Genomic DNA, 13,660 nt, shown 5'->3' with positions numbered 1-13,660 from the left:
GTCACAGACTCTGTGGTAGTTTATCACTCGTTTAAGTGTTTGACTGCTGTGCACGGGCTCTGGAGTAACATCTACACTGAGCTGAGAACTTGATATTCACACAGCATCAGCAGATTAAGATGAAGGTGTCATTACTGACCATTAAATAGAGGATAAGATGTTTTTTTATCCTCCTGCCTCATTGTCTGCATCAGAAGCAGGGCTACAACTGAAGATTATTATCATTACAGAGTAATGTGTCTGATTAATTGTTTAGAAAATGGTGAAAAACGACTGTCACAATTTCCTTAAGCTGTAAGTGATGCCATCACACAACAGATTTCAGCCATTTATCGATTACCTTGTTCCTGGATTCTCTTCCTAACCTCACAGAGAATGTGACTGCGATTTATACCGTATGTCTTTAATCTCATGTTAAACATGATAAATCAGTTCTTTCAGAAGTTCAGGTTTTAGTACAAAAAAATAACTTTGTCATTTTTGCATAACTATAGGCTTGATTTATTCATATACACTGATTATGTAGTGATTTTGCTAGCAACAAAATGTAACTTTTGCTGAGCAACAGTGGCCTCAAGTGGTAGTTAAGCTGTGTTTAGCTCAGAGTCCAAGGAGGATAAGCGTTTTTTATCAATTGTTTGACCAGAGCTCTGACTGTGTAGTCCCACTCACTGAACTGAAACATGGCTAAACGGTGTATATTCCCCACGATCCCCGGCTTCCAGAGCCAGAAGTGCTGTCGCTGTAACAAACACGCCAAACTCCATTTAGAATTCTTGATATTTTCCTCGCTGGATATTAGAGATAAACACTGGGTTTTGATGACTTCTAATACTCTTTAACTGATCTACAGTTCAGCATTACACGCTTGCTGGGCCTCATTCCAGCATTTTAAGCCGCTGACTATTTGTGCACTTCTCACCGGAGATTGTATCTGCTCACCAAAGTTACATAGTACAAGAACAGGGGTTGAGGGTGCAGAGTGGGAATGACAGAGGCACCATTCTCCTTTTTACAAGTCAGTGCACCATCAAAATAATTCTGAGGCTGTCATTTTAAGGTAAAATAGTTGCATAATGTTACTATCACTGTGGATTGATGTCTTTTTGAGGGCGCCCTCAGTTGGTGTTGGCAGTACTGTGCTAAGAAATGTAGCAGTCTGCCAAAAAAGGTAGTGAAGGGGAGGACTATCTAGCAAACATGGATGTAAATAATTCACAATTTTGGCATGGCAAATATTTTATGAGGAAGGAAATGCTCTCGGTGTGTTTATTAAATCTGCAAAATATACACCATGATGCTTGGTTAGAAACACTAAACGTAAACACAATAAGTTTACAAAAACTCCAGAGGATACTTTTAATGTAATCAGATTGTATCATATAATATTTGATCATTTTTAACCTGCAGTGTGACTAATGTTCACTATTAATTTAGAATGATGACTTATTCATACAAGTTATGAAACTGTTGATTCTAAAGTCATATCTTGTGAGAATATTATACAGCCAGTCCTTACGAAGTTGAGATTGCTGCTTGGCGTATTAATGTGTCACATCATTTAACTGCATTAATACATTCTCAGCCCATTTACAGGGAAGTCTTATCACATTTTGACAGGGTGTTACATTATCAGATGTTACAACCTGTCCTTACTTGATGTAGTTTTGCCAGGATTTTGAGGCTTCTGCATCACACTGACATGTGTGCTTGAATAATTTAGATTTTAAAGCAGCCCCTCTTGATCTTCTTACACAAGCTTGCAGCAACAGTGTCACTCTGATTTTCCAAAATCTTAGTATATTTTCAGCTTTGGAACTCTGTTTGCAATATTTATATATGATTGTTCTTTACTTACAGTGTGGATATGTGAGCAATATTAATTCAGTTTTTGGAAATGCCCATTGAGAGTTTTTTTTTGTTGTTGTTGTTGTTGGAAGAACAGATAGTGTTATCGCTGCATTTATCAGGCAGCCATTGTTGGCTACTTTGAGCTGACAAGCAGCAAGAAACAGCTGCAAAGGGAATATCATGCATAATGTTTTGCAGAGAAAAAAAAGTTTACTCAGAGGAAACATGAATACAAATGATTTCTTAAATCTAAGGAAGGAGAGAAGTTTTCTTGTAATCTCCACTTTATTTCTGAAAGTTGTCTCTTTAATGTCCATCAAAATTAATTATTTAAAGGGTACTTTGTGAATGTTCTGGTGTAAAAATTGTAAGTTTAAAGTGGCATTAGATCCCCACCCAGAGTGAGTACATTTCAGTGAGTATTTGGTCTGCAGTCTACCATGTGTTTTTGTCTTTTGTGGTGAAAGTGAATAGGCAGGAGATTAATCCCTTTCAAATTCTTGATTCTCCCTGTGCATTCCCCTTTTTACCACCTCTTTATCTCTTTATCAGCCCTCTATGCTCGCTCTACCCTCCTCTCTTCTTCCCTTTGGAGGGAGGATGCAGTCATCAATATCTCTGGCTGTGTTACACCCAACACCTCCTGGAGGGCAGAGCTATTAATGGTATTCAGGGGAGGGCGGCAGAGGGCCAACAGCCAGGGGAGTGTGGTTCAGTGCCTGGCTTTCTCCAATCTATCCCACATTACTGGCTGTCAATAAGCAGCAGAGCAACACAGCCATTCTCACTGAACTTGACTGAACTGGAGTGAACCTGAAATCTCATTAAGTGGGGTAGAAGGCAAGAAAATGACTGATCTTTGGTCAAGAACCAAGAGTGAGGTTTTGTAACTGTGCTTTGCCAGAGAAGCAAAACATTCCCAGTCAATATGATTAGATTGCAAAGCAGCGATATTAAGTTTCATCACCAGCTCAGTGAAAACAGCAGCCTCCTCTGCTCTCTCTGCTCAATAGACTTTATTACCGCTTAAATGATATGTAATCACAGCTGATTAAGACCCTGCTTTAGATCATCAGCGAAAACAGTGAATAAGCACATCGCCACACTTGCTGTCTGCGAAGGCAAAATGCAGCGAAAGCAGCTTTTCAGTGGCGCGCTGCAGCGGTTCGCTGTCCTCCATCAGTCCATTTGCCCACAGGCAGCAGGCAGGCGCTGAATGGCAAACTAATCCATCCCTCTAATGCAAGGGCATTACGGCTGCCCGTCACTTCCTAATTGGCTAATGGTAAGATTAGGGTGGTTACAATGGGCCGTGCTGACACTGTCTTGGCCAGTCATAACAGAGGGTTTAGGGTGAAAAGGGCAAGATCTGCCTTACACATCCAGCCTGGGCTATTGTCCACAACACTGCACTGTTGTAACAACAACAGGGATGGTGGATTCTGCTGCAGGCTAGAAGCTAGTTGATCCTGTCTCCAACATCAGACCTTTTTTCACCCTCATAATAGTATATATTCTTTTACATGACCAGGTCAGATGCACATGAACTTGATTGTTTTTTTGTTTTTTTTAATAACAAAGATAGAGCTCTCCCTCTGATTGAATGAGCAGCAGCTGCTGTAAAAAAATTAACTTTAGGGGAAGTTAGTCTATTTCTCTTTCCTTGTGTCAAATATAGATCCAAACAAATGAGTTCAAGACCCATTTTTACACGTCAACACAACTCAGAGAGTGTAGAAGTTACTGCAGTGCAACAGCCAGATGAAATTGCTATTACTCTGCATGTTTGAAATATGTCTAGAGTAGAAGATGAAAGAAATAAGAGGGAAGATGAAAAGAAGAGAGTGGAGACTTCAGCAAAGATGGTGCAGTAGATAGATGAACAGACTTGTTCTTTCTTGCAGTCTGTCACCTCACTGTGGCTGCTACCTAGACTACATATTTTCTCATACACCAACTAAAAAGTAACACAGCAATTATTTAAATAATTCAAGACAAACAAGAACTTAACGTGTGTGTGTGTGTGTGTTTTAGACCAGAGGGAATAAGATAGACACATTAATTTAGTGATGCCAACAAGCTGCTTAATGTTTATGTCCACCCAAAGCTACAGCAATAACAGTAAAATATGCGCAGTGCTCTAGTTGTCTAATTAATGTAAGTATACTGTCACTGACACCGGTTATCAGTACATTAGGGAAAATGGTCACCTGTTGCTGAGCTCTATTAAATGCCAACAATGAAACCAGAAATCCTGTTTCCTGTTTGGTTGCAGGTTGCGGTAAAATTCAGATTTTTCTTTTGTCATTTGACAGAAGTGGCTCGTGTTTTTCATGGTGACGACTCCAGCTAAATGACAGATTTCCTCTGCAGTTCTCCATACACAGCTCATAGTACACAGAGTTCAACAAGCCACCATTCTTTCAAGTTCTAACTGGCTAATTAATTGACTCGTCAGTCACACATGAAAGGCAACACCCAGGGGAGAGCGGTATTCATGTTACGCGTATGACAAAACATCTCACAACTGTTCAGAACTGTTCAGCACGCCACCAACGCCACCGCCATAACATGCTCACAATGGCGATGCTAACAAGGTGATGTTTAGCTAGTGTTATATTTACTTTGTTCACTGTATTAGTTTGATGTGTTAGCATGCTAATGTTTGCTTATTAGAAGTTTTAACACAAAGTACAGCTGATGCCAAAGTATCACACACAGTTTTGACCTCACTATGGCACTAGAGGACCCATCAGCAGATCAGCAAAGCTACTACAGTTCATCCTGAATGTTTGAACCAGATTTCAAAGCAGTCCCTTCAGTAGTTTTCAAGACATTTCACCCCAAACCACAAATAGAAGATGAGAAAGCAACGGTACCACAAACCTCAGGACAGGACAGGACAACCTGAGAGAGATGATGCACATTGTGTCATGTCCCATTTCTTCCTCAGACTATCATCTCACTTTCTTAATGTTCTCCCTAAAATGCCAAATACTGAAACTGCTCTTACCTCATGTCTCTCCTCAATGAATGTGCATCATTTTCTGCCTCTCTGTCTATGTTCAGTAAAAGGGCTTTACACTATTACAGTTTACATTCAATATATAACAAATACATTAGAGACATTTTTTTCCACCCTGCTAGATAACTATATGGGGATGATTAGTTTGAATGCTTATGGTATAATCATCTCCTCTGGGCCTTTACACACATTCGGACTCCATGTGATGAATACACAGTAGTCTTACTGATGCCTCAGGATATAAATCCTTTGTTTCAAATAGAGCTTTCCAGAGATTGTTTAGATCCTTGTTGAGCTTTGTCACATTGCCCACAGTTACCAAAGGTTCAAACTGTGCTCAGTTACAGTGTTTTTACAATGCAATGTGCAAATGTGAAGCCAGACACATGGATTAGGTCGTGCATATAATACGGTGTGTTTTTATTAACATGTTAATGTAATCTGTATGGGCACTAGTCCCAGTATGAAACCACTACAGGTGTTAGCCGTGACCGGAGCGGTCGGTAATGGTGCTCAGCTTCACAAGTGAGAGTTGGACTTGTGGCCTGTGGTTGTGGAGTTGAATTTGGCTCAAGGACGTACTGGAGAGCAGCAGGGTGGCTGTAGGCTACAAGTGCCTCAGCCCACGCTACAACTTAAGCCTCTCTCTCATCCATTACATGTGCTGTGTCTTTTTCACACACCTCTCTTTCACCCCCGTGCTCACTTCCTACTATTACTACTACCACAACCTCAATAGCTGTTAATATTATCAGTGCTCCCCGTTCCTCCTTTCATGCTCCCTCTCTGTCTTGTTTCTTGTGTTGCATCTCAAGAGAACGATTGATTCCCACAAATATTTCTTACACATTTGCAATAAGAGACAAATGTCCTGTCAGTCACTTGTTTACTATTCACTGCCATGATCTGTTTTACACTGTTGTCTTTGGAGGCTGTTAGAAGCAGCTGTAAAGTCTAAAGGTGGATTTATACCTCTGTTCAATCGTGCACGGCAGTTCTGCTGTAGATGTCTCAAGTGTAGGAATTGATTTGTAGTTCAGTGTCGGAATTCATCTGATTATAGCACCATAGCTCTGTGTCACATCATGCTTTAATTATACAGTATAGCCCACAGTAATTGTGTTTACATTCTTTTTTCACTTTGTGATATAGAGTGATGATGGGAGGGTTGGCCTTATCTAGCTACTCTGTAAAAACAAAAATATTGCAGAGGAGCATTTGATAGCTGAAATAAATTAGAGTTAGTCCAAAAATAATAATAACATACCAATTTGCAGTTTCAGGCTTTTGTTGTAAATCATCATCAAGAGCAAAAAGATGTGTAAGGAAACAACAAAAAATCTTCTGCAAAAAGTAGAATTTTGGATTTCATTTGATCAGTTATTTCTGTGCATCCTTTTTTCAGCTCTGGGTGATTTGGTGAATATTTGGCGGTCATAATGACACATATATCAATCACTGTTTACTGCACAAACATTCTCTGAGCAGCTACCCTGTTTTCTTTTCACTAGTTGTTCAGCCATGACAAATGTGATTTCGTCTTTATAAATCACTGCAGTCATACAGTATACTTGTACTGACAAAAATATTTCTTCGTCAGATTTCCCAGTACATGACAGTGTGAAGAAATTAGGTGCAGTGTGTTTATGCACTTCAGAATTTCCTCCCAAACATACATGGGTCATTTCCTGCAAATGCAAACTGCTATATAGAGGCGGACGAACTAATGAGTGCAAAGACTCTTCTTTTTTGGAGTAACTGATGGCTACTTGGTTTTGTTGACTGTTGATGATCTAAATATCTCTGACAACCAACATAAAGTGTCTTAGTAAGGTCCACCACGTGCTGCCAGAGCAGCTTCAATGAGCCTTGGCATTTATCCTACAAGTCTCTGGAACTCCACTGGAGGGATGAAGCACCATTCTTCCAAAAGATATTCCCTCATGTGGTGCTTGATGGTGGTGGTGGAGAGCGCTGTCTCGCACATCAGTCCAAAATCTCCCAAAGGTGTTCAATTGGGTCGGGATTTTGGTGACTGTGAAGGCTATAGCATGTGATTCACATCATAAGACCACTCAGTGACTCCTCATGCTGTATGGATGGTAGAATTATCATCCTAAATACCCATTTCATGTTTCTTTTCTTTTTTTAATGTATTATTTGTCACCTTACTTAAAATAACAGCATTATTAAGCCTTTTTCCAGCTTTTTTGATTATTTCTTCCCTATCGAGAAGCTTAAGAAATTTTGAGGGGAAAACAGTTCAAACTGACCAATTACAGTTCTTGCAATGTCCATGGTATTTATGTCGCCTCTACAGCCCTAATGTAGTTACTTTTTTGAGGAGGTGCCTATAAGCTCCATGGCTTCACAAGAACTTCCTCATATACAATTATAAATCCACTGAATGAACACTGAATACGATCTAGTTTATCTAGTGAGATCCATCTCTCTTGCTTCATCTGTCTCAGTTTGTCTCACAAACTAAGAAGGGGCCTGGTGGATAGAAAGGATGTCTCTTCCCAAAAACAACAATACCTATCTTTAGTTAAAGCTTCCAACACTCTTGAATTGGCCCAAATCCAGAAACACATCTGAGGGGATTTAAGAATCCAGGCTCCTCTAGGCTTACACAATGATGGACGCAGTGTTTAACCTTAATGAGTTTCCCAATTTTCAACAATCAAGGCATAGTAAATAATGCTTATATACCTTCCTAAAAATATCCAACACCATTATACTTGCACTTCAGAGAGGCTGCTATGCTTTGAGAATCGCTGATTTGCACTATAGGATCATGACCCACATACAAAGGACTGAAAATCGAGAAGCATTGTGGTTGCCTCCTTTTGGATATTGTCACCCGAGAGAAGTCCCCTCCTGAAGATGCTGCTAAATATAGTTCTGCCAACATCAAAGGTCCTCTTTGAAATGTGTGTGTGCACTGCTCAGTCAGTAGCTCTGCCTATGAGGGAGGCTAATCTGACGGGTACACAAGCCCCCATGCAGACACACACAATCAAGAAACTCTCCAGTGGGGGTGCGACACCAGCACACACATACTGACGTATCTACTTGCACAGTTTTTCCAGCAAATAAGAGCGTTCCCTGCTGCTCATTTGCCTTTATAAGCTCTTACAAATTACTCTGTCAGCAGGTTACAGTGAAATGTTTCAGCGTCGAAGGTCGTCAGCAGCCAATCTTTGCTCGGATGTCTGCACACACAGGGTTCCACTTCATTTCATATGATAGTCATGTTTGACAACTTGATTGCTTGAGAGAGAAAATAGCTCTTCTGACTAAATCTTCTGTAAACAAAAAAAAGGAGTGCAACTGCTGCAGTTCCCATCAGATGAGCTGATCATAAAGCCTTTTGTGGGTTTAGTTTCTCCATTTAAGGACCAATTAATCGGCACATTAACAAGACAACAGTGGAAAGACTTGGCGAGCAGCTTAATGCCCTCATTTGGATTCATTTTCTATTCATTACATTGTTTGATGCTGTCTGGAGAAAGTTGAAACCATGTATGTGGACTAGAGCTGTGATTAGATGTTTTGGTGTTCACTTGAAAAGACTTAATTTATTTGAGATGGATTTTGTTGTTGTTGTTATTGTATATATTTCTGTTATTATTTTTAAGCCATTATTTGCTAGTGACAGTAGAGAGTTCACAGGAAGTAAGAGGAGAGCAATATGAAGATTGACACACAACCAAGGTCCTCAGCTGAATGAGAATCAGGGAAATTACAGTTCATAGTCAGCACCTTAACCCATAGGCCATCGGTTAAGAAATGTTCATTGGAAAAGGATTCTTCAGAAAAGAACTGCTGGAGTCTTTTCTGATAAATTATCAAAAGGTGCAATGTTGAATCCTCTGAACTAGTTTTTTGATTAAGGACATGTTGCCGGTCACCCCAAAAGTTCTTTAAAAAGCATTCAGTTTTTTAGATGAACATTAACATCTTCCAGTCCAGTAATGTGATTTCAACTTTCTATAAACATCAAACTACATGGATGACTGAAATGAACCCCACTGATAATACTGTTTGATGCTGAGATGGTGAGCAGCATCAAGACAAGACCTCTATATTCCCAGTGTTAGGTTGATCTTAGATAGGTGATAAGAGTTAAGGCCAGCGTATGTGAGAAATGAACAAGTTGATATGTTGCTCTATCGATATCTGAAGGCAAAGATGTTTATACCTGTACAGCTGGTCAGTTGCTGCGTAAAGTGGATGTGGTTGTCAGATTGTTGGCTCCAGAAAGTTGCAAGTATTGACAGAGGCCTGTTCAGACATTGGAAGGGTGCTGTTTGACGATCCAACAAGCGCTAAAGCTGGAATCGTGCCTCAGGAAAGACACAACTAATCATGTGAACAGGTGGAGAAAATTGTAAAATGGTAAATGGTACATTGAATTCCTGTCAGGAGGTGGGTTTGAAAAAATGAGTGAAAAATACTTTATGTTTATAAAGAAGTAGAAAAGAAAAGCAATGCAAACATTTCCAAGAGACTTCTGTTAATGTTAGCATTTTGTTTGAAGTATACTGAAGCCTTTAGGGACAGCGAGATGAAGAGGGACAGCAGATCCCATCCCTTTTCTTCTTATTTTTGAAGTGAACCAAGGAAAATGAACAATTTTCATCTTCTCTTCTCTTAAGTATACCCATTTTTTCCCAGTGGGTAGTCTTAAGACCAGCTCATTTCACTGATTAGTTCTGTTTGTGAAGTTAAAAGTGTGATAATCAGTGTTTATGGAAATTGAAACCTCTATCCTCTTGGCTCTCCCCGGCCCCGCAACTCCACAACACAGAAACTTTCACAGGCATTTTTCCAACCTTGTCTAGTGACTCCGGAGTGATGGGAGTTGGCTTTCATAAAGTCAAAATCACCCTACACCACCTACTAGGGGTGATCAGTGGCACAGTTGTTCCCCTGTTAACTTTAAAACGCACAGATGGATACTTTATATGCCTTAGTGAGGGTCTAACAAGTATGTTTTACTGGCTCCTCTTTTAGTGTGAACAACCCTCGCTCAGATGTGAAAACCTATTCAGCACCTCAGGGGTAGAGTGCCTGTGTGTTATCACAGCCGGGATCAGTTTTAACAAGTCTAATTAGCACACGGTGAGGAGAACGTGTTTAGGAAGACATTTGTACCTCTGTTTAACATCATAAACACTTTGACACACGTTGTCGCGGTAACTGGAGGACAGATGATGGTTGTGTCAGTGAACCTGACTTAAAAATACTGCTGTTACAGGGTAAATATCTCCATCACTGTTGTGTCTCCATCAGCTGGCAGCGCTGCAGCTCCTGTCAGGGAGTCCTCGACATGCTGTCAGCTCCATGCAAATTGACTTGATTTCTCCTCTTGGTGTCCAAATTGCATCACTTAGCTCCTGAAATGGTACCGGCCCCCCCACCCACACCTCCGCCCCCGCCCCTTCACAGAAATACACTGCTCAAATATTCGGTCTCAGCTTTGCAAGACGGAAAAGGACAAAAAGGAATAAAGAGGGCACTTAATGACTAAAGCAGGGCCAGGGTCAGTGTGTTTCAGCTCTCGTATGTTCTGATCTTTTCTAAAACACTGACAAAGACTACTTAGTCTCCTCTCACTCAGCAGTGAGGAGGCGTTCGCAGCTAACTCTTTCTCGCTTATCTCCTGCAGGCACAACCAGGCAGCCCAAGGAAGGAGAGGTCCCAGGGGTGGATTATAATTTCGTGACCGTTGACCGGTTTATGGAATTGGAGAAAAGTGGTGCCCTGCTAGAGAGTGGAACATATGAAGGTAAGGATTTAGTTAAGTCACGCTTAACAATGCGTGTGATTGCGGTCATTCATCTTTTGTGATATATCAAAATTTTTATGGAATTTATGCATCAGTGTGGCACGCCATGCATTTCTCTCTCTCTCTCTCTCTCTCTCTCTCGCTCTCTGTGTGTGAGTGACAGTGGGTTGAATGAGTGCTGAGACTGAGCTCATCGCTTCACATCCACACAACTGCACACACACACACACACAGACACACACACACGCACACACACACACACTCACAAGTATGCTTCAAACCATCCATCTTTTGGCTTTGTGGAGACAAGAGTGTCATCAGTCATGAAGGACACTGGAAGGAATCTTCTGTAAATTCTGAATGAAGAGTCAGCCAGTGCACAGGCACACGCACACACTCACACATATCCATTCAGTACCTTCATGTTGGCTCTCTCTTGGCTCAGTCCTTGGGTCTGAGCTGCAGTGGCTCTTCAGTCGTCTAATCAAAACAAACAGACACTCTCTATCCTCTCTCCTGTGGTCAGACAGGCCTGAGGCTTGGATTTTAAACCACTGTGAAAAAAAAAAAAAAAAAAAAACACAGCTCCTTGTTTGCCTGGCCACCTCTAACTCTCAGGAGACCCCTGCCATTATATAGATAACACGTAGCAGCTAACTTTCTTCTCTCCCACCTGACTCCAGTCTCTGTCGGCCTGCCACCACTGCAGGAAGGAGGAAAAAAAATTGCAGATGGCCAATTTAACGGTCGGTTGCCAGAAGCAATGTTAGATCCTTTCGCCGATGGGAGCTACTTTCCACAGGCAGAGGGAGATTGGAGTTTCTTCTGCGTGGTCGCTCGGCCATCGTTCAGCGTTTTTATATATTTTAAAAAATTTAATGGCCAATTAAATGTAGAGGAAAGGGGGGAAGGGGTGAAATTTAAAAGGAAGGCTGTAGTGAGGATCAGCTGGCTGTTAGAGCAGCAGAGAGGTTCGAATTGTTATTACAAAGAATACAGTTGGAAATTGTCAGGCTCAGTTCCTGCTTCAAGTCTTATTGTGAAAGACACACATTGATGTCCTGACATTTTACTGTTAGTAACTCTGTGTTTAAGCAAATACTTGTAATAATTGTAAGACATCTACTGAGTCATAAGGTGGGCGGAACTGCTGCTTTAAGAAATATTTTCTTGCTGTAAAATTCCCATTTGAGAGCACCAGACTTTCCCATAGTCATATTAAAACTGAAAACACATAAAATAATGAGTTGTCCAACTCTCTGTTGAATCTGTCTGTGCTGTTGGTCCTAGTTGAAATGTTTATGTTGGTAAGTTGTACACACTGAACTCTAAAAAAGCTAAATTGGAAAAATAAAAACATAATTTGCCAGCTGCATTTAACAATAAATTCCAAACATGTGGAGGAGTCTTATGAAATTGTCACATGGGCTGGATCTGCCCTCTGGGCCAGTAGTTTGAGACTATAGCCTCAGCTGCCATTGATGTAGAAAATTAGGAATTCAGACCAAAACAGAGGCGAACATAGATGCTGAATTCATCTGGATTCATCATCAGTATTCTACAAGGCAACGTCTTTGGCTGCAGTTCCCCATTTGCTGAACAAACAACAGAATTTGAAGCTTGGTGATTGGATTTTTTTTACATCCCTGTTCGAGTCCAGAGTTGCCTAATAATGTTTACATAGTCTGGCCGATTGATCAGTCTGGCGAATATATCAGCCGATATTCGCTCATTGCAGATATGTCAATATCTATACATATGTTAGTTGAATAGTGGAGACAGTTTAGTGCAGAATTATCTCCTTTACACAGTTTGTCCAGCAGGAGTTCGGACAAGTTTACTTTTCAGCTGTAAAATGCACTGCTCAGTTCATACAGTGTCTTGATCACAATTCTATTATATAGCCAAATTCAAGGTATCAATCAATAATGTTTATGTCATGTATTTAGTTGAAAATAATATGTCAAATGTTAAAGGAGATTCTGGTATATTTCAAGCTGTAAAACTGCAGGAGGTTCCCACAGATTCTCTGACGTAGGTTGTTCCATGTCAGTTCTTGTTTCCCAGAATCTCAACAGTTGTGCTTTGCATGATGGATGGAGCCACAGTGGCCACATTTACTGGAATGACTACCAGTTGAAACATACTACAGTTGATGTAATTTATCTTAATATCAGTATCAGCCTCTGATTTGTATCTGTCAGGCTCTTATTGTCTGTGCAGAGGAATAAAAAGGACTTTCACATCTGAAACCCAGGAAACCCAAAATAATACCCTCCATTTTGCTTCTCTTTTGTAAAATATAAAACCATCAAACAAAGTATGATGATCTCAGCTCTAAATGCTTGGAAATGGTAATTTTAATCATGCTTTGGCATATCTTTTGAATGTCTTGTCTTTCCAAGAATTAGTTTGGGGAACTTGCTAATGGAGGGTTTCATTTCTTTTTCTCTTTCATAAGATGGTTTTATCAGCATGTAGGTGAGACTCTAGACTGAAATCAGCGCGTCTGTCCGACGTGACAGCAATTCCACCGCTTATTCAAACTTCAAAGTCCAGGTTTCTGCGATGCTGCAGGTTATTTAAGTTCACACATGGAGCATGCTTTCTTCTCAGAAGCAAATCTTCAGCTCGTTAAGGCTCCAGGATTTGTGTCTGTGGTTCGGGGGCTCTAATCCCGACAGTCCCCGTAATCTTTTTTACAGCCACTCTCCTCCATTTTTCATCACAGCCTTCATGTTTTCCAGAACATGAACATGATGTTTCAATAGGTCTTTCCAACACAAAAGGAGACACAAACTTTGTACTGTTTTTTAAGTCTCTTTGGCTGTTCTTCTTGTTCCCCAGCAGTCAGCGCTGGAGTTTGTCTGTAATGCTCAAGCCTGGTGCATTATTATAATCTCTGGATTTTCACACTTGTCGTCCTCTAACGTCTGATTGGTCTGCCAGGGACACGGCAAGGAGATGGCTATAAGCTGATCTCATAGCAA

The 13,660-nt window shown here is 40.6% G+C and overlaps 1 protein-coding gene across 8 annotated transcripts in view; it reads left to right on the top strand.

Moving 5' to 3' along the window:
* magi2a (membrane associated guanylate kinase, WW and PDZ domain containing 2a) overlaps window positions 1–13,660 on the top strand; it is a 197,996-nt gene that overhangs the window by 115,317 nt on the left and 69,019 nt on the right. For all 8 annotated transcript variants that reach the window (XM_018680922.2, XM_018680921.2, XM_018680920.2 and 5 more), the window contains exon 3: window positions 10,551–10,670. In XM_018680922.2, coding sequence (XP_018536438.1) covers window positions 10,551–10,670 — 120 coding nt within the window. The remainder of the gene's footprint in view (window positions 1–10,550; window positions 10,671–13,660) is intronic.

This window comes from Lates calcarifer, linkage group LG18 (genome assembly GCF_001640805.2).
Source record: "Lates calcarifer isolate ASB-BC8 linkage group LG18, TLL_Latcal_v3, whole genome shotgun sequence".
Lineage (NCBI taxonomy): Eukaryota > Metazoa > Chordata > Actinopteri > Centropomidae > Lates > Lates calcarifer.
The sequence above is the reverse complement of the archived record's forward strand: the minus strand, read 5'-3'. Positions and strand labels throughout refer to the sequence as shown.